We start from the raw sequence: 24,997 nt of genomic DNA, 5'->3' as shown, positions 1-24,997 counted from the left end.
GTACGGGATTGGATCTGGAACTTTCTGCATGCAAAGCAGATGCTTTGCCACTGAACTATGGCCCTATCACCCCAAAGTGGAAGGGACTAAGGTTCTACCAAGATGTGAGCAGTACTGGAGAAATGAATAATAATAAAGTCACACTCGCCCTGGACAAACGTTAAGTATTTATGTGTAAAAGTTCCTGCAGAGAAGATTAACCAAGGGAGGGAATCTTTAATAGAAAGCAGTAGCCCGCACTCAATGGATTTGACCTGTTTCTTTCTGCTCTGGCTTATTTGTTACAAAACGGCAGAGCTGTTGTGCGTACACAGAGGATGATGCCAAGGCCCAATTGGGCTACCATTTCTGGGTGGAATGAATGGATCAGTAGTTCCCCAAGTCTCTTTGTCCTTCCATGCTTTTTCTTTAGGCAACATGAGGAACCTTTGTGTGGAAAAATTACACACATTACTATATTTACAAATTATGCTCACATACTGATGGAATTATGCTTTTACCTTAGAAAAGAGGCAACTAAGGGGAGACATGATCGAGGTGTATAAAATTATGCATGGAGTGGAGAGGGTGAACAGAGGGGAATTTTTCTCCCTCTCTCACAACACTAGAACCAGGGGTCACCCCATGAAACTGAAGGTTGGGAAATTTAGGAATGAGAAGAGGAAGTATTTTCACATAGCGCATAATTAATCTATGGAATTCCTTGCCATGGGATGTGGTGATGGCCACCAGCTCAGATGGCTTTAAAAGGGGCTTAGACAGATTTATGGTGGACATGTCTATCAATGGCTACTAGACTGGTGGCTGTGAGCCATCTCCAGCCTCAGAGGCAGGATGCCTCTCAATACCAGTTGCAGGGGAGCAACAGAAGGAGAGAGAGCATGCACATACCTCTTGCTTGTGGGCTCCCCAGAGGCGTCTGGTGAGCCACTGTGTGAAACAGGATGCTGGACTAGATGGGCCTTGTGCCTGATCCAGCAGGGCTGTTCTTATGTTCTTATGTAATGTGTAGTTCTGAATTCTCCTTTAGGGAAGAAAAAAAAACAAAAAACCCTGCTCATGATCCTCACAATATGTAAGCCATTCTTACAATATGTAAGCCCTGGTTGGCAATATTATTATTATTATTATTTTTACATTTATATCCCGCTCTTCCTCCAAGGAGCCCAGAGCAGTGTACTACATACTTAAGTTTCTCTTTCACAACAACCCTGTGAAGTAGGTTAGGCTGAGAGAGAAGTGACTGGCCCAGAGTACCCAGCTAGTTTCATGGCTGAATGGGGATTTGAACTCAGGTCTCCTCGGTCCTAGTCCAGCACTCTAACCACTACACCACGCTGGCTCTCATCGTGTGTGACATAGACAGTGTGATGGACATTATGAGATGTCCAATTAAACAAGCAAAGAGGGACATCCTGCTACCTTAATAGATGACAGAAAAATAATTTAAAGGAATTACCCAGTTGAGAGTTATATGAGGGGGGCATAAAAATAAGATAAAATAAATTAAAGTTGTTATTGTTGTTGTTGTTGTAATATAAAGGGAGGTTGTTGGGATAGCATGTTGAAAGTGTCAACCTAGTGTGCGGCAGCTGTGAAAAAGGCCAGTTCTATGCTAGGGATAATTAAGGAAGGGAACTGGAAAAAAAATGGTAGTATTATAATACCCTTATATAAATCTACTAGTATTTGTAAGCCCATTTTAATAACGGGCTCTAGTGGGGGGGGGGTGCTGCTCTTGCCTCCAGTTGCCCCCGCCGTGGCCCCCTCCACCTGATTTAGGGCCATATTGGCCCAAACAATTGACCCTGCGGCCGGCCGCCCAGCGCCCCGATTCCTCCTGCCCCGCTCCCCCCCACATGATTAAAGGCCAAAATGGCCCAAACGATTGCCGCCGCTGCCGCCAACCGTCCACCCGACCTCCCAGCTGCCCGATTCCTCCTCCTTACCCGGTTAGCAGTCCTCTGCCCTGGCCCACGTCAGTCGGGTGCTCTGTAATGAAATTCTGAATAGGAGAGAGGAGCTCGCAAGCAGAGTTCCTCTCTCTACAAAGCCTCTCTCCGAACTGGTGTTTTGGGCCATAGCGGCAGTTCGAGCTGAGGATTTACACAGAGAGGAGCTATTTTTGCGAGCTCCTCTCTCCTATTCAAAATATCGTTTCAGAGCGCCCGACTGACGCGGGCCAGGGCAGAGGACTGCTAACCGGGTAAGGCGGGGGCTTTTGGGGGGCCATTTAGGCCCTTAATCATGGGGGGGGAGCGGGGAAGGAGGTATCGGGCAGCTGGGAGGGCGGGGGGGCGGTTGGCGTCATCAATTTTTTTGGCCATTTAGGCCCTCTATCAAGTTGGGGGGGGGAGCGGGGAAGGAGGTCTTGGGCAGCTGGGTGGGCGGGGGGGCGGTTGGCGGCGACGGCCACAGAGGCAAAAATTTGGGCCATTTGGGCCTTTATTCATGTGGGGGGGAGCGGGGAAGGCGGGATCGGCCACCTGGGAGGGTGGGTGGACGGTTGGCGGCGGCCGCGGAGGCAATATTGGGCCATTTAGGCCTTTATTCATGGGGGGGGGAGCGGGGAAGGTGGATTCGGCCACCTGGGAGGGCGGGAGGGCGATTGGTGGCGGCCATCGCGGCGGGAAACATTTGGGGCACTTTTGTCCATTTGGCCAACATGGCCGCCTGTCTCTGGGCGGCCGTGTCTTTTTGGGCTGATCTGGGCATGCGCTCCGCGCATGCCCAGAACGGCCCAAAAAGACACGGGCAGCACGGCCGCACGCTTAAGGCTTTTATGGTATAGGATGGTACAATCACAGTTGGAGTACTGTGTACAGTTGGAGTTCTGGTCACCATATCTTAAGAAGGATATTGTAGAACTGGAAAAGGTGCAGAAGAGGGCAACCAAGATGATCAGGGGCCTAGTGCACTGCCTTATGAGGAAAGGCATCTGGGACTCTTTAGTTTGGCAAAGAGGCGACTATGGGAAGACATTATAGAGGTGTATAAAATTATGCATCGAATAGAAAGAGTGGATAGAGAGAAATTTTTCACTCTCTCTCACAACGCTAGAAGCAGCGGAAACCTTCAGTTTCCCATGAAACTGAAGGTCGGGAAATTCAAGATTGACAAAAAGAAGTCCATTTTCACAATGCACATAATTAACCTATGGAATTCTCTGCCACAGGATGTGGAGATGGCCACTAGCTTGGATGACTTTAAAAAGGGGCTTAGACAAATCCATGGAGGACAGGTCTAGCAATGGCTACTAGTCTGGTGGCTATAGGCCACCTCCAGTCTCAGAGGCAGGATGCCTCTAAATACCAGTTGCAGGGACGCAACAGCAGGAGAGAAGCCTTGCCCTCACCTCTTGCCTGTGGGTTCCCTAGAGGCATTTGGTAGGCCACGGTGTGAAACAGGATGCTGGACTAGACAGGGAGGCCTTGGATCTGATCCAGCAGGGCTGTTCTGATGTTTACGTTAACCAACCCACAGGTACAACTACAAAGAGTGTTTGTTTTGTTTCTTTTAACCACTAGATGCCGCATGTGTATCAGATTCTTGCTTCAGAATCTTGGCAACATACTCTCCCTTTGCAGGACTTTCCTGCCTGTGTTGTTGTAACCTGGGGAACCAAGCAAGTCTGGCTTCCCCAGCCCCCACGAGCCAGTTATAATTGTGTAATACAGTAAAACGGAAAACACACTGTCTTGGAAGCAGCCTTTATTCAGCCCAAAGGCCCATGCTTTCTTTATTCTAATTATTTATTCTAATTCCATTTTGAACGTGTCTGATCTCATGTTTAGCCCTGTGTATGCATGTCTCTTAGTCACATAGCCAGTCTGCTCTCTATATGATCTCCTTCCTGAGTTGGGAAAGACCCAAAGGGTGCTAAGCAAGGTACCAAGCCATCAATGCAAATAGGGGTGGCAGTGGCTCACAAGTTCTATTGCATCCCCTAGGGCAGTGATTAAAATAATGCCTGGAATAATCAGCCCCATTGATCCCAGAGATCTGCAAGGGGTGAGGGGGAGATTTTTAATTAACACAGCTCTGCAATCTTTCCCGTGTCAGACCGAAATTCACCAGTTTCTTTCTTATGAAAGTTAGGGCTGGCTTTTGTCGGTTGATGTCCTTGGGTCCTGTTCTGAGTTCCTGCTCTTGGGATGACTTCTGTATTAGTTTAGCTTTCATCTAGGGAGATATGGACTCCCTAGGCAAGTCCACTTGGCTTTGTGGTTGCCAGGCGTCGACGCCAACTCCACGGCACAACTTTACCTTTTGTTGGACTCTTGGCTGAGTCCTGGCTGTATCGCTCCAGAGATTGTGCAGAGATCGCCATGATGCAAGCTTTTAATTTCTGAACTTCAATCTAAGACCTTTAGGCTCCTGTCCAGCATAAAGCAGGATGAAAGGTAATATATTTCTACCTTTATGAATGTCAGTTCCTATACTTTTGATAAGCCTGTAACTTGCCTTGGTTTTATACTTTATATGTATAAGCTAGATTTTAAATTGTTTTAAACTTACTCTGTCTTTGCTGGGATTGCTCAGATACCCATAATGCCTGCCTTACCCATGATGCCTTCTCTGAGCCCATGCTGCTTTTAGAAGTTCAGAGGCATTTTTGGATATATTTTGAGGTAACTCCTGTTTGGGGCTAAACGGGTAAGCTTTCCCTCTAGAAAAGGGGGGTGGCGGCGGCAAAATTATCTGTTTAAACACATAACCAGCCCAGACTCCCTTCGATCTTGACAGGCACAGTTATGTTTTGTGTATTAAATGGCTGCTTAAGACAAAACAGCAGGCAAGTGCACATTTTATCTTATATATTTCCAAAAGTTGTTCAATGAAAATAAATACATACATTGTGATCCCCCCCTCCCCATTTATACAGCAGCATTAGTGTGCATGCATGGTGCTTTACAAAGTTCAAAAAGGCAAATTCCTGCCTGGTGGGGTTTATAATTTGTAATTAAACTTAAGAAAATATTGCATGGAAATCCAGCTATAATAAAACTGTAACAATAAATAAATAAAATTGAAAATTCCAGCCTGGAACAGAACTCTGTGTAACTCAAAACCTTGTATGCCACATTGAACCTGGATTTAAAAAAAGAAAGAAGATATTATTGGACCTAAACAAAGATATTATTTGCTGTCCCTATTAGTTGTGTTCTGGTAGACTGACAACTATCAATCTACTACTGGTAGTAGACAACTATCTGCTTTTGATAAATAAAAGTCAAACCCTGGTTAGCAGCTTCTCCTACATGAAGATCTTCTCTTTTCTTTTTCATATCCTCCTCTCACTTACAGAGTTCACAAACACAACTACTCCAAGACTGTTTGCTTCCATCGTTTCTTACTCCTCTGTTTCTTCTCCAAGTTTGAGTTTCCTTTGCATAACTCTCTCTTATCTGTTGCCAAGCAATGGCCTTCTCTGCAGAGGCGGCTCTTTCTCCTGCATTTTACCACAGTGTGTTGGCATCTTGCCTGAAATTGTTCATTGCTCTCTTCCACTTGAGCTTCTTCTGGTGCCACTGGAATGCAAAGCAGCTGACATGCCTCCTTTGTGTCCAGGCCAGCAGAAGAAACATAGTGTACGTCTGTGCTGGTGCGCCAGCTACTTCTGGAAAGTTCCAGTAAACTGGGGCAATGGGGAAGCAGGGAGGTATGCTGCCGCCCCGAGGGACTTTAGACAAGATATGTGCACCCTCCCCCACCTTTAAAGCAGCACACACACACCCGCCTTCAAACCACCCCTGCCTGATTCCGTGCACATCTCTAGTTGGTAAGTGCAACAGTGCTATCGCTTATTTTCCTTCTCTAATGGGGTAGATGTTGCCAAAAAGCACTATGAGCATTTGTCTCTGAGATGCTACTGATGCCCAAAATTTGTGGGCCTGGCTCATGGGCTAAACCAGTGCTGCTTCTAAAATGGTCCTCAGCACTCATCTGAACAAAAAATGCATTGTGCTTATGGACCTTCTGTGCATAGACTGACTATTATATTATATTAGTATTTTTAAGCCCGTTATGATAACGGGCGCTAGCTTTCCCCTCCTCCCTCTGTCCTCCCACCGCCCACTCACCCGCCCTTCCAGCTTCCCCAAATCTCCTTCCCCGCTCCCCCCCCAATTGATTAAGGGCCAAAATGGCCCATGAGAAGGCCGCCGCCCCCGCCTATCGCCTACCCGCCCACCCAGCTGCCCAAGCCCACCTTACCCGCTCCTGCCTGCGGCAGTTGGGCGAAGAAAAAACATAATTGCCAAAGAGGAAGTGAGGAGCTCGCGAACAGAGCTCCTCTCTGTGCTAATCTGCTGCCCATACTGTTGCAATGGACGCTACGGACGCAATTGGCGTCCTTTGCATCCATAGCGGCAGTTTGGGCAGTAGCTTAGCACAGAGAGGAGCTCTGTTCATGAGCTCCTCACGTAAGGTGGGCTCGGGCAGCTGGGTGGGCAGGTGGGCGATAGGCGGGGGCGGCGGCCCTCTCCTGGGCCATTGTGGCCCTTAATCAAGGGGGGGGAGCGGGGAAGGAGATTTTGCGAAGCTGGGAGGGCGGGTGAGTGGCCGGGCGGTCTCTGGAGGCGCTGCTGCCGTCCTCCGCGGCTGGGCTGGGCCCTTTGCGGTCGGCTCTGTGCCGCCGGCCTCCGTGCTGCCGCCGCCTCCGTTGGCCTCCGCTCCGTCTCCCCGGCTTGGGGTTTGTCTTTTTCGACCGTGGCAGCGGCTCCGCCGCCACCTCGGCCAGTTTTCCCCGCCGCCGCTTCTCCGGCTTCTTCTGGGCGGCCGCTTCTGGCCGTTCAAGATGGCCACCGGGTGCCGGCGGTCGTGTCTCCCTTGCTCTGTTCTGGGCATGCGCTCCGCGCATGCCCAGAACAGGCCAGGGAGGCACAGACACACGCTTGGTGTCCGTCCATGGACGGACACCAAGGGTTTTATTATATTATATTATATATTTATTTTTTACAAAAACCATAGTATTTCTGTACCTGAAGCTATTTCCCACAAGCAGCAATTTCATTATCACTGTATTTTGTAACTCCTTTGTAGAAAATAGTAAGCATGCATTCTTGGCACCTAATGGGTATTTTTTAGAGATGCCCACTTCCTTTTGGAAGGAAGAGATGCTAGCATAAAAACAATATGTGGATTGTGAAGTATAACCTTACATACGTGATATAGAACAAAGACACATATTAGCAAAAACACTAATTACCAATATTCAATTTTTAAAACTCAAGAATAAATAAATAGTGAAAAGAATGTCATAAAATAAATAAGCATTGAATTCACCAGAAAACAGCCATCTCATCAAATTATCTGAAGGTTCTTTTCTTTTCTTTTTTCTTTTTCTTTTCTTTTCTGGTAGGCAGATGGTCTTAAATTCAATCCCCAGCATCTCCAGATAGGACTGAGAAGCCTGAAAACCTGGAGATCATCTGTCCGTGTGGAGTAACTGAACTAGATGAACCAATGGTCTGACTCAGTACCAAGCTTCATATATATTCCTTTATAGAGGCCTGACACACACACACACAAATATGAAAGTCAAGTGTTTCCTAGTAATGGGGAAAACTTCACATGTTAAATATCTGCATGTCAAGCTGTTGTTAAAAGGCAAAGAAACAAAGCCAGTAACAACTTGGCAATGCTACTCAGGGTCCCAGTCCTATGTAGTGGTAGTAAGTCCCAGTAGGGCTTCTATGCATTTAGCAGGCAGAAATTCAAATGAACCATGCCCCTCATGAATTTATTTTTTCTATGCCAGATAAAGTTGTGCCTGTTGAACTTCACGCTGTTACATGGATGTGTCAAAGCACAGGAGCCCTGCCAGTGAGAAATGTGGCAACCTAAAATATGCCAGTGTCAGACAAGAGAAGCAGATCCAGATCACTTTTATTATCAGTTTTATTATGTATTTTATATAAAAGATGCACAATTTTCTGTCTCTCATTATATATCTAAAGCTATAAGTATATCTGTAATGCATAACATCCTCTCTCTCTCTCCTCTTCCCCCCGCCCCCACCAAGCGAATAAGGCTTCTAACAAGCGTTGCTATGGAGCTAACCAACCATTCAGGGAAGTTCCACCCACAAACTCTATAGGGCACGCCCTACATTTTACGTCACTATCCCTCCCTGGACGATTGGGGGGGGCGGGGCGCCTCCCTCACTGCTCAAGTCGATACTGACTTAGAGATGGAAATAGACTAAAGTAACAAACAGTCTGAACTTCTAGTAAAGACGCTTTCCTACGTTAGCTATTATTTTCTAAGGGCGCCATAGACTTGATTGAAAATTATTATTTTTTTCACCCGAAATAAGCTGACTTGGAACGTTCGTGCATTTTGGCCCCTCTTTGCTTCTACTTCTTGTTCTGAAGAAGGCTCGCGGCTTCCACTTAGCTTTTTCTTTTGCACTGGAAAGGGGAACGGGGAACACCCCACCCCCCCCAAGGCTCCCAAATTAAACCTATTCGGGCGGGTGACCGTGTTAATCTGTTTCAGAAAACAAACAAACAGCGGGTCTTGTGGCTTCGTAAAGACGAACACCTGTCGTTTACACACAGTCACACACAAAAAACCCGACCACAGCGAACCCGGAAGTCTATAATCCATGTAAGATGGGGCATTCTGGCGTTTTCTTACTTCCTACACGAGTTGAGAGAGAACCCCACCCACCGGCTCGGTGACGCCCCTCCCCCTTCTACCTTGCTCCGCCCGGCTACCCTGACTCCGAATCCGGAGGCCAGGCCTCCTCCCTCGCCCAACCACGAATCTCCGCCCTCTCGGGCGCGCTCAGCCAATCGGGCTTCTAATGTGACGTTGAGGCCGGCACCTGCTATCCGCCTCCTTTCGACTCTCGAGTTGCCGTCAGAGCGGCTGGCGGTTGGTACGGAAGCGGCGCGAGCATCGTTCTCCCTTTCCCCCTGTGCGCGGGCGCGCCACGGCCTCTGGCTCCCCCTCGACGCTGAGCGCCTTCGGATGCGCCCCGCCCCAACCGAACCGCCGTGTCAGGCCCCGGAGCTGGAGCGTCTTAGTCAGCGGTGCCCTTTTTCCCAGTAGGGCTGGGTGGGAGGGATGCTGTCGCCGACGGGAGGCGAAGGAGAAGCAGACTGACGGCGGCGCTGCAGGTAGGCTGTCTAGGAGGGAGCCCAGGAGAGCTGGCGAAGCAGGCTTCTTGGTGACACCTTGTCTGTTCCTTGGAATGGTAAAAACAGTCGCTGTGAAAATGGCGAAATGCCGTGATTAATGTTAAGAATGTGTGTGTGTGTGTGTATGTGTATGTATGTATATAAGAATGTATGTGTGTGTATACGTGTGTGTACATACACATATATAAATTCTTGAACAAAAAGTATTATGTGATACTACTACTACTACCAATACTTATATACTGCTTTTCAACCAAAGTTTTCAAAGCGGTTTGTTGGTTTATTTTATTCATTTCTATATCGCCCCATCCAAAAGGCTCCTGGCAGTGCACAGCAAGTTAAAAAAAAAAAGGCAAATCCATTTAAAACAAGCTACTTAAAAAATGTTAAAACAAATGTAAAACAATTCAGATTCCTTTAAAACCAATTAAAATATTTTAAAACAGTTTACAAACCTTGGAAGGCCAGGCCAAACAAGCAGATCTTTAAGGCTCTCTTGAAAGCCAACAAGGAGTCCAAACTACAGATATCTGCCAAGAGTGCATTCCACAGACGAGGAGCAGCTACAGAGGTTTACATAGTGAAATAAAAATAAGGAATATGGTTCCCTGTCCCCAAAGTGCTTACAATCGAAACATAGGGTAGACACCAGCAACAGCCACTGGATGGATGTTGTGTTGTGGCTGGATAGGGTCAGTTGCTCTCCCCACTGGTAAATATAAGAGAATCAGCACTTTAGAAGGTGTCTCTTTACTCAGTTAGCAGGGGTTCAACAATCCTTAAGAGGAAGTCTGTGCTGGGAGGAATGGAGACTGTTGCTATCCCCTTACTAAAGATAAATTTTATTTATTTTATTTAACAAATTTATATACTGCCCCATTTAGTCCAGTCCATGGCTATAGGACCTGTAGAAATTTCAGAGTGAACGAGGTTTCTCACTGGATCCTGTAAGGATATGTCTAAATGAAGGGAAAACATTTGGGTAGACATCTGGCAATTGGTGTGAAAGTCTGCTACGATACCATATTGGTTTTGACCAATGCATATTGAACCATACTGCAATTTTATTTTATTTTCTCCTCTTAAGGCGATACCGAGTATAATGTGTTCATTGAATATCTCATAACATCTTCTATCAATAGGAACTAGTTTCATTCTTTTATCTGAATTGTTGGCTGAGTAATGTGATTTTCTATCCTGGAATTAAGTAAGTCACGGTTGGGGACAAAAGTATCTTTCAAATTCTGTTTATTAATACAAAAATTAATTGTTTGTGTTACATTTCTGTACTTAAAAAAGTGTTAGAACAATTTTTTGATAAATTCTCAAAAATTATACTTTTTTATATTTAAAAAAATCTCGGTAACTTTTCACTGAAATCAATCTTCAGTTTCTTTACTATCTTTACAACTTGCTCCACACTTACAAAAAGGCACACAGTTGAAGCCAAGTCTGCAGCATTGGCACCGTCCTCCAACACACTTTTTACATCCACAAGTTGTGAGCAAATCATCTGGAAGTTCATTAGCAAAGGGGTCTGGTGTCAGAGAATCTTATTCGCTTATAGCAATAGCAATAGCACTTACATTTATATACTGCTCTATAGCTGGAAGCTCTCTAAGCGGTTTACAATGATTTAGCATATTGCCCCCAACATTCTGGGTACTCATTTTACCGACCTCGGAAGGATGGAAGGCTGAGTCAACCTTGAGCCCCTGGTCAGGATCAAACTTGTAACCTTCTGGTTACAGGGCTGCAGTTTTACCACTGCGCCACCATATGATGCATCTGTACTCCTTTGGAACTAAAGAGGATGCCATAGTGAGAACTGACGCACATGTGTATGCCATGTAACAGGATCGTCATAGATGCCCATGTAACGCCGAACTTGTACATGGGATATTTAATAAGTTTGATGCTTTTCCTTGGGTCATTATTTCAAACCTTCACAGATGAAAAGTTGTGCACTTCATTCCTCGATTAAGAATGTGAACCAGGTATTCCTCAGCCTGTTGAAATGAATGAGGGCTCGGTGGAAGAAGTTGACCAAAATGCTGCAGTTACTTTTCTGGGTTAGCTTTTAAAGAAGCTGTTTTTGTGCCAATTTTGCTTGTAACCAGATCCTGTGAAGAAGTGAATAGCAAGAATGACTTCGCAAAGAGTTGAACCCATTTTTCTTGATAGTATATGAATAGGGATAACATCTGAAGCTGACTTCCTTAATCACAGCTCGACAAGTCCATTTTCATGAAAGCATTTGAAGAAGTGGATCAACAGTATTGGAACATCGTGTCATTAGACAGGGCAACTACATATCTTATTCCATGCTTCAGTGAGTGAAGGATGTGTGGAAGCAAGTGTAGGTCTGCCTCTTCAATGGGCACTTGTAAGTTATTTTCAACATTGCTTGCTTGTCCACCATAGACTTTCAGAGCTGGAGAAGGTCCCTTTTCGTGGAGGAGGCCACTCAAGTATGTTTCACTGTCTGTGTTTACAGACTGCTCCTGGACAAAGTGTGTTGGAGCATTCTGAAGCAATCTTTTATTATCTTGGATGCCCAAAATTAATCCATCTGTACACAAAGTTTTGTGCTTGGAGTTATTGATGTCACTGGCATTGGTTTTACTGTGGCTCTTCTCTCTCACTCTACGTTTTTTACTGATATGGTCAGGTAACTCAAACACGTAGTCGACACAGCTGAATGTGCAGACACTGTTTACATGGATAAGTATTGCATCAAACAAATCTCTATTTGTAAAAATGTCTCTTGTTGGGATTCTCCGTTTTAGATTCATCACATCAGTGACGACACAAGTTGACAGGATGTGTGTTTTTTAAATCAAAGTAGAAGACAGTGCTTTCAAGCTTCTTAATTCTGAACTAAGTTCATACTTGACAGGTTTGATAGTAATGCCGCAATGGTCCAGCAGGGAAGGCTGTAAAGTTAGATCATAGTGTAATATTTCTGACATCACTTCTTTCTCTAGCTGTGTTGAGGATCCTTTGAGCATGGGATAGTTCTTTGATCTGATTTGATGAGCCAGCATGAGATGATTTATGTTGATGTTTGTTAAAATAGCCAAACGTTTTGAAATTGGGGAGCTTCAGCTTCTTAATTGGAGCGGATAGTGGTTTTGATCGCATCAGATACCTTTCCTCCCTAAACTTTCTGTATTCTTCTTCCACTTCTATACAAAATCCAAGCAGTCTTTGAGATACAGATGGTGGAACACATTCATTAGTAAGTAGGTTGTGAAGCCTGACTTAACCTCCACTGAAATAAGGGTTCTCTCTGGCTTGTACATACTCAAAAATCTGATATTCATCTCCATTTCATTTCTGAATGATCCATTCAGCTCATGGTGAATTCTAAGATCGTAATCGTGATGTTCAGCAAAGCTTGGAAAACATTCCGAATGACAAGAACTTCACATAAGAACAGCCCTGCTGGATCAGGCCCAATGCCCATCTAGTCCAGCATCCTGTCTTGCACAGTGGCCCACCAGATGCTGCTGGAAGCCACTGGCAGGAGTTGAGGGCATGCCCTCTCTCCTGCCATTACTCCCCTGCAACTTACTCAGAGGCATCCTGCCTTTGAGGCTGGAGGTGGCCCACAACCCTCCGACTGGTAGCCATTGATAGACCTCTCCTGCATGAAGTTATCCAACCCCCTCTTAAAGCCATCCTGGTTGTTGGCTGTCACCACATCCTGTGGCAGAGAGTTCCACAAGTGGATCACGTGTTGTGTGAAAACGTACTTCCGTTTGTTGGACCTAGTGATGTGCCCGGACCAGTCTGGAGGCCATTCTACAGGCCTCCGGACCGGTCTGGACATGGGCAGTTTAGATTCGGGTGGGGGGGTCCCCTTAAGGGTGGGGGATAGGGGCGTAGCTATAATTGAGCGAAAAGGTTCAAAGAACATGGGCCCCCAGCTCCTGAGGGCCCTTCAGCTCCACCCCTCCCTATATTCTTCATTATCTCCCTCACTCTGGGGGGCGGCAAGAGAGAGGGATGAACACAGGCCCCCTCTCCCCTAGCTACGCCCCTGGTGGGGGAGGGTTTGCTTTCCCCTCTCCCGCCGCTTTCCCCTCTCCCGCCGCAAGTAGTTAATCCTGTAAAACACCTGAAAAAGTGGAAGGAGCTGCTGCACAGTGTTTAGATGAAGGACCCAGTTTCCTCCTCTGTCAGCTCTGATAAGACACTTCAGGAGATGAACTAGATAAAGGAAACGCTCCAGATACCTGCACTGCTCTGACTGCTCAACATTTTTTTCTGGTGAATTTCTCAAGTTCTCTGATCACATCTTCTGAATTTTTGGAGAGTTCTTCAAACTGTAACTGTGAGCCTTTTCTCTGTCTGCTGCTCATAGTACCAACTAAATGATGTACTTGATCAGTTGCACTGGAGATATTTTCAACTTCAGTGATGAATGCCTTCCACTTGAGTCTTTCTATAACCTCAGCCAGCATAAACATGTCCTTAACTGATTGTACGTAATTACTTCCTCTTAGGACACTTTCAACCACTTTTGGTCCAAACACAGAGTTCTCGGTAAAAATGCTTTCCAGTCTGCTACCTTCAATATACTTCCCTGTGCATGCTAGAAGTATCGTCGTTAGGTGGAAGGAACCCATTAACAGCACGATGTTGGTAAATTCACAAGTGGATATCTGTTTCTGCTGCAATGTGGTACACTCCATCACAGGTAACAGGTAGTACTGGTTTGGAGGCCCTTTTACAGGCCTCCAAACGGATTCAAACCCTGGCCAGCTCGAAGGTTCGATGGTGGGGTGGTGGTGGTTTTAAGGGTGGGGGAGGATGCACTCCCCCCGCCACGTTTTCCCCACTGGCATGCGATTCCCTAAAAGCCTGGCGGGGCGACATCATACCTCCCTGCCGCTCTGTTCCAATGTCCAGATGTAAGCGAAAGTAGTAACTGCAACTCTGTGTGTTGCAAAGTCTGGTCACTTCCAGTCCAAGGAGGCACCGGGGCAGCAAGGAGGTACGCTGCCACCCTGCAGGACTGTTTTAAAAGGCAGTGCCGGCGGGGGTGGGAGGGTTAAGAGCACCATCCCCCATCCTTAAAGAGATCCACCCCCCCTCACCTTCAAACTGCCAGTCTTTCGAACTGGTTCGGAGGTCTAGAAAGGGTCCCTGAACCGGTTCTGTGCACATCCCTAGTTCCTGGGTTGTTCAGAATCTAAAAACACAATTCAAACACTTTTAAAATACAGATGAGAAAAATCTAAAACTTCACACTTTAAGTGTTTTAAGACTTTTAAAAGAGCCACCATTTTAAAAGGTGCCTCTTTGCCCACTGAGTAGGAGCAACTGTGTTTATTTTACCCCTTGATTTGGCTGCTTTCTTCAAGGAAAGAATGACATGCCTGGTGGTCTTCAAACTTAGTGAGGTTTTGTTAGCAAAACCTAGCATTTCTTGCACACTTCCTGAGGCTTCTTTATAGTACTACATGGGAAATGGGTTAACAAATCCTTGCTAGTACTGTAAATAAGCCTCAGGAAGTGTACATGAAATGTAGTAGTTGCATATTCTTCCCCAGCATATGCCACTTCCCTCTCCTTGCCCTATTGCTTCCCTAGTAGCTCTCTTAGATTGTGAGCCCTTTAGGATAGGGACCCAATTCTGTAAAGGTGCTGTGCACACAGGTGGTACTATTGTAATAAATACACACATGGGCAAATTTGTTGGTACGCTTACTGCTCATTGGAAAAGTATTTTATGCCTCCTGAAAAGCGATTAAATGAAAAGCAATTGTCCCATGTATACCTGCATGCCTTTGATATGTCATCGAGTAAAGCAAAGCAAGTGTGAAAAGAGATAAAGTATTGCTTACTAGTATGTTAAAGCCCATTTTAAATACGGGCTCTAGTTATGGCGCTCCTGGCCCCCCGCCGCCATTCCCCTCTTCGCCGCCCGTCCAGCCGCCCTCCCTCCCAGCTGCTTTTTTCCACCCATCCCCCACGTTTAAGGGCCAAATTGGCCCATTCACTCACCCCCGGCCGCAGCGAGCCAAAAAAGGGGCCTGATGGGGCCAGAGCGCCGCCGCCTCACCCGTACTTCCGCGGCGGCCGCCGCCATCGGGGCCACTCAGCCCGCCGCTGCCTCACCCACACTTCCCGTAGGGTGGTGGCCGCCGCCATCGGGGCCAGTTGCCCCGCCGCGGCCACCGCCACCTCTGGCCGAGGCCGCGGCTCTGCCGCTGCCGCCTCGCCAGCACTCTATTCCTGTTGGCGGCGGCCGCTTCTCTGAGGCCGCCACTTCTGGGCCCCAACATGGCCGCCCGTGTCTGAGTGGCTGTATCTTTTTGGCCCGCTCTGGGCATGCGCTCCGCACATGCCCAGAACAGGCCAAAAAGACACGGGCATATGGGAACACGCCGTAGCCTTTTATTATATAGGATTCTACAAAGATATTCTGAAGTGGTCTGGACACATTTATTGGTATCCCTAGAAAAGATCATGAATAATTGTATTAGAGTGATTTTTCAAATTAGCTGTTTTCTTTAATTAGTATCACTCATGTCTCCAATCGTGCAATCAGTCATTCAGCCTATTTAAATGGAGAAAATTAGCAAAGGAGAGAGTTGTCTGAGGAGATCAGAAAGAAAATTATAGACAAGCATGTTGAAGGCAGAGGCTATAAGACCATCTCGAAGCAGTTTGATGTTCCTGTGACAACAGTTGCAAATGTTATTAAGAAGTTCAAGGTCTATGAACTGTAGCCAACCTCCCTGGACACGGCCGCAAGGGGAAAATCAACCCCAGAACAGGTAGAAGGATAGTGAGAATGGTAGACAAAAAGCCAAAGACAACTTCCAAAGAGATACAAGCTGAACTCCAAGGTCAAGGTCCATCAGTGTCTGATCGCACTATCCGTTGCTTTTGAGTGACAGTGGGCTCAATGGAAGAAGACCCAGGAGGACTCCACTGTTGAAAGAAAAACATAAAAAAGCCAGACTGGAATTTGCTAAAATGCATATTGACAAGCCACAATGCTCTGGGAGAATGTCCTTTGGACAGCTGAGACCAAACTGGAGCTTTTTGGCAAGTCACATCAGCTCTATGTCCACAGATGAAAAAAATGAAGCTTTCAAGGAAAAAAGCACCATACCTACTGTGAAACATGGAGGAGGCTCGGTTATGTTTTGGAGCTGCTTTGCTGCGTCTGGCACGGGTTGCCTTGAGTCTGTGCAGGGAACAATGAAATCTCAAGACTATCAAGACATTCTGGAACGAAACTTACTGCCCAGTGTCAGAAAGCTCTGTCTCAGTCGCAGGTCATGGATCCTCCAGCAGGATAATGACCCAAAACACACAGCTAAAAGCACCCAGGAATGGCTAAGAACAAAACATTGGACTATTCTGAAGTGGCCTTCTATGAGCCCTGATTTGAATCTTATCGAACATCTATGGAAAGAACTAAAACATGCAGTCTGGAGAAGGCACCCTTCAAACCTGACACAGCTGGAGCAGTTTGCTCAGGAAGAGTGGGCCAGACTATCTGTTGACAGGTGCAGAAGTCTCATTGAGAGCCACAGGAATCGCTTGTTTGCAGTGATTGCCTCTGAAGGTTGTGCAACAAAATATTAGGTTAAGGGTCCCATCATTTTTGTCCATGCCATTTTCATTTGTGTTGTTATTTGACATATTCTGTTGCATCAAAACTCTAAAGCAAAGTCTGATTTTTGTTAAATGAGGAATAAACAATGATGGGTGCCAATTACTTTTGTCAGTTTCAAGTTATTTCAGAGACAATTGTGGGTTCTTCTTTTTTCGTGGAGGGGTACCAACACATCTGTCCACATGTGTATATTGGACACTTACTTAAGGGGTTTTTAAAAACTGCTTTTTTACTGTTGTAAAGCAGTTTATATAAAATAACTATCAATTTAAAAAGTATATAATGAAACAACAAAGATGAGCAGCAGAAAACTGTCTTAAAATCTTGTCTTGCTGCACTTGTGTGCTTTCAGATCTTTTCATGCTCTACTTTTAAGTCAGATTGATAATGGGTAGGCTATGCAGAGAAATGGATTAACTGACTTGCCCAAGGTTACCCTTCATGACTCAGAGAGGATTTGAACCCAGGTTTTTGTTCGCTCAGGTCTGTCTCTCTTGAGTATGATGTGGTTAGTTCTTAAGGGGGGAGAGCAAAATTCAGATTCCTACTTGCCCTTGATACTTGCTTATTTCTCAGCTTAACTTGCTTCATAGGGTGGCTTGAGGATAAAAATGTTATCAATTACAGAATGGTAGGTGCATTAATCTGTTGCAGCAAAAATAGGCTTTTGAAAACATAAAGAATACCAAAGTTATTGTAGCATAAGTTTTGGGGAATAGTCCATGAAAGCTAATCAGTAATTTTGGTAGTCCTTAACATGCTATGGTATTCTTGTTTCTCAGTAAAGGTAAAGTGTGCCATCGAGTCGGTGTCGACTCCTGGTGACCACAGAGCCCTGTGGTTTTTCTTTGGTAGAATACAGGAGGGGTTTACCATTGCCATCTCCCGCACAGTATGAGATGATGCCTTTCAGCATATTCCTATATTGTTGCTGCCTGATATAGGTGCTTCTCATAGCCTGGGAAACATACCAGTGGGGATTCAAGCCGGCAACCTCATGCTTGCTAGGCAAGTCATTTCCCGCTGCGCCATTAGGTGGCTTTGTTTCTCAGTTTTTATATAGTGTTTTTCTGAAAAGTTCAAAACACGTCACACATGCTATCCTGTCAATCATTACAGTAGCCCTGTGAGCTAGACCTGTATTATCATTAATCTCTCTATTGTAGGGTAGCAGCCTAAAGAATATTTTTTGCTTAAGATTTTGTATAGCCTGGTCCTATATATGTTTACACAGAAGTCAATTATACTCTGTTCGTTTCGTTCTTTCGTTCTAGTAAGTAGCTATAAGATTGTTGACTGAAGACCTTTTATTGAAATTTAATTATATTGAAATGGATTATTAATAAGGTTTGATCTGTTAAGAATATGTTCATAAAATGCCTCACAGGATGGAAATGGAGAGAGAGTATACGGGCGGGGGTGGGGATGCTTGTATTAATAACTTATTTCAAACTGTAAGAATGCCTTATAACTACCTGGAAAGAGTTTATAAGCCTCTAACCAGTGTTAATACAGATCAAAATTACAGCCTTAGTGAGTTTGTGACAGTGGGGAGATTTAAATAGCATGGAGGTGGCTTCCTGGCTGGCAGCTTATTCTTGTAACTGCCTTACTTAATCTTGCTGTTCTGTGCAACAATTAAAAATCCACCATTTAAAATAAATAAAATGCTCTGGATGTTCTCAAAGTTTTGAAAGCTGCCTCATTTTTTCTGTTCCTCAGATGCTGAGTTGTGCAATTCCTTCCATCCCACCTCTTCTTCAGTGATTTAGGCAGGATTTTTAGTGATTGAAGCAGGTTTGGTTTTTTTAAATTCTAAAACGTATCTTCACAATATTATGAGAAATGTTGATATTCTACAGATAATCTTATTCATTTCCCTACTTTATCTTCTAGTGTAAAACTGAGATGGCAGTGACAGTGTGTGAAGCCAAATGGGTTTGTGAATGGGAGATGGCAGTTTTGTGTTAAATAACTTCTAAAAAGAATTAAAATGGGGAGGGATGGAACTGCATAATGCTGAATTCTCACTCCTTAACAAACTGATCAACAGTGGGTGACACCTGGGATATATTCAGACCTTGTGACTTGCAGTGAAATCTGCTATGTTCACACTGTCTCTTGTTTTGGAACAGGTCTGTGCACATCTACTCAAAATGCTCTACTTGAATGTTCTCATTAGCACCTTCAGTGTTTTTCCACTCTGCTGGAATAGGTGTTGCTCAAAATAGGTTGTATTGGTCTCCGCAGTTAAAGGCGATATTAAAATGTTATCAGCTCAGCTGGAAAAATATTTCAAATTCTTGGGAGCTGGCATTAGTTTTTAAGAACTCAGTTGTATGTCTGGTTTCCCAGCCCTGCAGACTACTCTATGAACTTATGAAACTGCATTATACTGAGCTAGTCCCATCTAGCCCAATACTGTGTACTCTGAGTAGCAGCTCTTCAAGAGCACAAGTAGAGGTTCTTCCCTTGTGATACTTCTAACAAGATATTCTGCAGCCACCTTCATGCAAAGCATGTAACCTTTTACTGAACGATGGCCCTTCTCTTTAACTTCTATCTGTAGAGTTTGTGGTGACTCAAACTGGAATTGTTAGCCATTTAAGGTTAGCATATCCTTTTCTTCATTTCTTATGATGTGCATAACGTGGGAACTGTTCTGACTAATTTAGATCATAAACACCAAACTATGCAGGCTGATCTTAATCATACCTAATCATCCCATAGATACAGTTATTCACGGTTGGAACAAGATGACACCATCCATGAATAGCAATATCTGCTTATCCTGTGTGTGAGAAACAGGAGGAGCCGCCATCTTGTTAAAGCACATCCACCCTAAACTTGCATAAGAACCTGTGCACGCTTCTTGCTGAATTGTAAAAATAAACCTGCCCCAAATATTTCAAAGTCGTGGAGGTGCATAATCATTTCACCAGCAAGAGAGTGGGAAAGCTAATTCCCAAATTGATTCTGTTGAATAGACTGTTACATTAATTAAATACAGGGACGTTGTCTCTTCACTGGTTTTGATTAATGTGTAGAAACCAAGCTTTTATAATATGGTTTCATGGTAAAGTATTGCACCCTGTGACTTCAAACACCCAGAGAATGATGGGTAAGGCAAGGAGAGTTCCTCAGTCAGCCTCTTTTTCTCCCACGCAGTGCATATTCCACCCTGCCTCCTCCGTGTGTACCTAGAATTTTCCAGCATGTTGTCTCTTGGAGTGTGTGTGTGGACATTGCCTCCCACCCCCTTCCTCAATGGGCCTGGTAAAAGTTTGTATAAAATATAGACTGGAAGTAAATCCCCCAACACTGTTTTAAAAACCACACATGTTGTGGAACATGTTGCTATAGGTCCTATCTTTCTGTAGATACATAACCTTTTTCCCCGTGGTACAGGGAGGTCATCCTCCACATGATGGGTTATCAGCCTCTGCATGCTCCAAGGCATACCAATCAAATTTCAGGCAGTGCGTATCTGCCTGGAATTTCAGGCAGCTGTCACTCAAACCCCAGTTCCGGTCCTGTCTCACTCTGATAGACAGCTCTTGGTTCAAGCTCCTGCTCTTTTCTGTAATTCAGGCTACACAGGCTGGTTATTTCCTTTCCTGCTTCTTCTGTTTGCAAGGGTGGGAAAGGAGTTGTATTTATTCAGTATTTCTCCATTGATTTGGCACTATTTGGCTTGGTTCCTTTCATTTGGATTATGTACCTCTGCTATGGAGGTTTCCCATGTTAGGGATCTGTTAGAAGGTTCCCTCTCTAAGGGACCTTATTCAGAGTCTTGGGGCAGAGAGCCTAAAAGGGTGATCCCCTCTTGCCATGGCACAATTGTGTGCAGCTGACTTGCTCCAGAAGATATTCTGAACAGCCTGCTTCCTAAACCTGACTTACACTTGTCTGGTTTGATGGCATTTAAACTGTGTAAGTCATGCCAGAGAGTTTCTCTTACAAGACCAGGAATTTTACTCACCAATAAAGCTGCACAGAAAACGTTTCCGTTGAAAAAACTGGGATTTTGGCAATGTGTGCTGTTGCTTGTTCTCAATGTGATATTTGTTACTGTTAAGTTCTAAATCTTGCTGTAATGCAAAGATTATCTGCAGATGCTGAGTGGGAATTAAGGGTTTCTTCCACTATTGCTTGATTAACATACTGTATTTATTTATTCTGTCTTTATACTGCCTTTCATAATGCATCTCAAGGTGGTTTACAAAAGTTAATATACAATAAAATTCTGTAAAAGTTATATTAAAAACCTTAAAATCAATTAATCATTGAAAGCATAAAACACCAAGAAACAAAACGCAAGAAAGCTGAGAAACCTGGCAGCCTCTAGGAGATAAAAATCTGAGTAAATAAAAAGCTTTAATTGTTTTTTAAAAGCAGCCACAGCTGTCACAGAGTGAACGTTCACTAAGAGAACATTCCAGAGTCTGGGTGCAACAACAGAGAAGGCCCTCTCCTGTGTGCACGACAATCTAGCCTCTCTCAACGTCGGCACACAGAGCAAAGGCCCCCCTGACAATCTTGTTGGGCGGGCAAAAACCCTTGGAAGGGTTTATATAACCCTTAGAATTGTTTATATCATATATAATGTCTTCAGAGATTAAAATATATACCATTGTTTTCTTAACTGTTTCCCTTAAAAGTAAAATCCTAAAGTAAGCATTTTCCAGAATTGTGCCTTTCTGCTGCCAACTCTGACCTTGTTCTTTGCTGTTTAGGTTTTTGAAGCTGTTTGTATCAAACTTCTATAGATGCCTATGGAAAAGCTTTTACTTGAAGTGTTAAGTGGAAAATTGGGATAAGACCTTTTCACTACATGAGTGTGTCTATTTGCCTGCCAACTGAGGATAGCAGCAGTGGTTCCTCTAAATTTTTTTCATCTCTGTGTGGAATGAGTTTTGCTCTGGGTGGCAGTATCAAGGCAGTGTGTGAGCATGTGCATTCAGAGTGGGGCCTTCTTGATTCAACCTGAGTGGGATCTAAAATGAACTGAGCAGACATCCAAAAACTTGTGAGTGCATGTGTGCACGCCCTAGAGCAGGCTTCCCCAAACTGCGGCCCTCCAGATGTTGCTGAACTACAACTTCCAGCATACCCAGCCACAAAAAATTGTGTCTAGGGATGCTGGGAGTTGTAGTTCAGCAACATCTGGAGGGCCGCAGTTTGGGGAAGCCTGCCCTAGAGGGAACAGTGGATAACACTTCATATTGCTGATGGAATGGACTGCAGTTCATGAGAGCTTATGCTACAATAAACTTGTTAGTCTTCAAGATGTTAAAAAAAACCCCAACTTGTTTCTGCTGCAGCTGACTAATATGCTTAGCTCTCTGTTTTAAATGTCCCTAGTTTACCAGGTGTTCGTCATGTGGCATTCAAAATTCAGGTGCCCAGAACTAGTTGCACAGTTCTTGAATCATGACTAAAGGTAAAGTGTGCTGTCAAGTCGATATTGACTCCTGGCGACCATAGAGCCCTGTGGTTTTCTTGTGGTAGAATACAGATGGGGTTTACCATTGCCTCCTCCCATGCAGTATGTGACGATGTCTTTCAGCATCTTCCTACATCGCTGCTGCCTGATATAGATGTTTCCCATAGTCTGGGAAACATACCAGCGGGGATTTGAACCGGCAACCTTCTTGTTAATCAAGCATTTCCCACTTAAGGTAGCGAATCATGACTACTGTAGCTTAAAATGTTGAAGGCTGACTCATTTGTAGCTCCCCCCCACCCTTTAATTTGTGAATTTTCCCTGCATTGCACTGGAATGTAATTGTCCAGGCATGAACATTTGTTACTTGCCTAATAGCTTATCTTGCCTAAGCCTCGCACACAGAATTATCAGAGAGGTCTTTATTTATAACCCTTCTTTTGCAGACTTAAATCTGGATTGGAAGCAAGTTAGACTGAAAAACAAGCACGGCATTGATGACTTAAGGATACGTTGAAGGGCACGCTGTTCTGCTTAGCAACATTATTCCCGTCCATTCAAGACACAATGAAGCAACCACTTCTGTTTTTGGAACATTAACAGTTTTGTCTTGTTCCGTCAGCCATGTCTCTTCAGGAGTTTTTTGGTTGGCCTTCATGAATGATTCCTCATAGCTGCAACAGGAAAATGCAGGACGAGAATCTAGCAGAAACACTTTGGGGTGCGGAAGTTTCAAACCGGTCACTTTCGGACCCTCTGTTAGTAGAAACGTCTGCCATCTCTTTCAGTGGAAATAGTCAGGCAGTTGATGTGCATCACTTAAATCAAAATACAAATCTGAATAAAAGCTCAGAACTGGAAGTAGTCTGGAAAAGTCTTCCCAGCGAAGGCGAAGATGGAACAATTCATGAAGCACCTCCAGACAGTTCTGATTCCAGTATGGTGGAATCCTGCAGCACCTGGGGAGAGTTTGAAGGTTTCAGTGAGGTCAAGTTGGAGAACTTAAGCCACACCGCAGAGTCTTTGGAGAAGCTAAATGAAAAACAGGCTTCAACACATGACACGGATCTCAATGGCAGTCACTCCATTACCTCATGCAAGCAACTCTTTTCCAAATCAACTGGGCACAATAGAAGAGAAGCTTTTGCAAATGCTCCAGTGAAGGTAAGTTGTTGTTGTTTTTTAAATAAAGACAACCTACCCTTGTGTTCAAGTTGTCGTCTTTTCTCTCCTTTTTAAAAGAACACAGTGACTGACACACAGAACAAGACTGCACTGGAGCAGTGAGAGAGCAACTAACTGCACCAGGGAAGCAGCCATTTTTTACACACTTTCCTTTCCCAAGAAGCTCTCTGTGCCCACCCAAAAATATGTCCCTGAGGGATGTGTGATCCTCAGACAATTTTTTGGTGGTACAGAGGGCTTCTTGGGGAAGTGGAGGGTTTAAAAAATAGTCACTTTCCTGCTGCACCAGTACAGAGAGTGGGGGAATTCTGTTAGGCTGCTCTCTTGCTGCACTAGTGCATCCTTGTGCTCTCTGTCAGATGTGGTAAGTTCTGTTTACTGCATTTATATATTGCTTTTCTGCAATTTTAGGTGGTCTGCATTTATGTCTTCAGCTTGTGAACACTTATTTGGGAGCAAGTCTCTTTGAACTCAGCAGGACTGAGTAACTGGTGACTAGTGTGAGTAAAGCTGCTCTGGATCTCATGATTCATCTAAGAAAGATGATATGAGGCATGGGGAGGGAAGAGGAAGTTAAACATATTCAGGTGCTAACTTGGCAAATAGGCATCTTTTATTGTAGTGATTCTCTTTATTGAACGGGGGGAGTAACTGGCCCTATCCACCCCCAGCACAGGACCTCCAGTGACTGTTGCTGGTGTCTAGCTTATGTTTCTTTTTAGATTGTGAGCCCTTTGGGGATAGGGATCCATCTTATTTATTTATTATTTCTCTGTGTAAACTTCCCTGAGCCATTTTTGGAAGGGCAGTATAGAAATCGAATGAATGAATAACTCACTCCTTATTTATTTATTATTTTACATATTTTATACCGCCCAAAACTTACGTCTCTGGGTGGTTTACAAGATAAAAACATCATTAAAACATTAGTTAAAAACAAAAAATGAAGAAATTTAAAACACAACAATTTAAAGTTTTTTTAAAAATATTCTAAAACATTAAAAACAAAACAGTATTAGTTAAAAGCCTGGGTGAACAGATGTGTCTTTAAAGACTTTTTAAAAATTGTCAGAGATGGGGAGGCTCTTATTTCACTAGGGAGCGCATTCCAAAGCCTTGGGGCAGCAACGGAGAAGGCCCATCCCTGAGTAGCCACCAGACGAGCCGGTGGCAAATGCAGACGGACCTCTCCTGATTATCTCAATGGGCGGTGGGGTTCATAACGAAGAAGGCGTTCTCTTTAATACCCAGGGCCCAAGCTGTTTAGGGCTTTATAGGTTATAACTAACACCTTGTATTTCTGGAAGGGGAGCAGCCTAGTGGCAGTTGGTTTCAGGCAGGCAAATGGAGGTCAGCCTCCAGGTCTCACCTCTAAGGTAGGGATGTGCACGAACCGGTCCAGGGGCCATGTAAGAGGCCTCCGGACTGGTCCGGCACCGGGGGGGGGGTCTCCCTTTAAGGGCGGGGGGTAGAACTTACCCCTCCTGCCGCTCTTCCCCCTCCGGCGCTGTAGTGTTAAGCGAAGTTTTTGGGGCGGCAGCGTTCCTCACTGCCGCCCCTGCCCCCGTCGTTGTT

General features: G+C 44.7%; 1 protein-coding gene and 1 long non-coding RNA gene across 8 annotated transcripts in view; one reads left to right on the top strand and one right to left on the bottom strand.

The window, feature by feature from the left end:
* Positions 1 to 180: 180 nt before the first annotated feature.
* LOC128339257 (uncharacterized) lies at positions 181 to 6,080 on the bottom strand. Of its 2 annotated transcripts, none has more exons than XR_008312930.1 (3): positions 5,240 to 6,080; positions 892 to 1,024; positions 181 to 426 (listed from the first exon to the last, which is right to left on the bottom strand). It is a non-coding gene; the product is annotated as an uncharacterized LOC128339257 (long non-coding RNA). The 2 variants fall into 2 exon arrangements; XR_008312931.1 differs by lacking the exon at positions 5,240 to 6,080 and adding an exon at positions 1,950 to 2,137.
* The window catches only part of CLBA1 (clathrin binding box of aftiphilin containing 1), a 44,461-nt gene continuing 21,569 nt past the window's right edge, over positions 2,106 to 24,997 (top strand). Inside the window, exons 1-3 of one of the 6 annotated variants that reach the window (XM_053282846.1) lie at positions 2,131 to 2,206; positions 18,514 to 18,588; positions 22,684 to 23,401. In XM_053282846.1, coding sequence (XP_053138821.1) covers positions 22,898 to 23,401 — 504 coding nt within the window. In that variant the 5' untranslated portion in view covers positions 2,131 to 2,206; positions 18,514 to 18,588; positions 22,684 to 22,897. Of the gene's footprint in view, positions 2,207 to 8,873; positions 9,206 to 18,513; positions 18,589 to 22,683; positions 23,402 to 24,997 lie in introns of those variants that run through there. The other 5 variants (XM_053282844.1, XM_053282848.1, XM_053282849.1 and 2 more) reach the window with 5 other exon arrangements.

The sequence above is a fragment of the Hemicordylus capensis genome, chromosome 1, assembly GCF_027244095.1.
Source record: "Hemicordylus capensis ecotype Gifberg chromosome 1, rHemCap1.1.pri, whole genome shotgun sequence".
Taxonomy (NCBI): domain Eukaryota; kingdom Metazoa; phylum Chordata; class Lepidosauria; order Squamata; family Cordylidae; genus Hemicordylus; species Hemicordylus capensis.
Note: the sequence above shows the minus strand (reverse complement) of the source record. Positions and strands in the feature narration are given on the sequence as shown.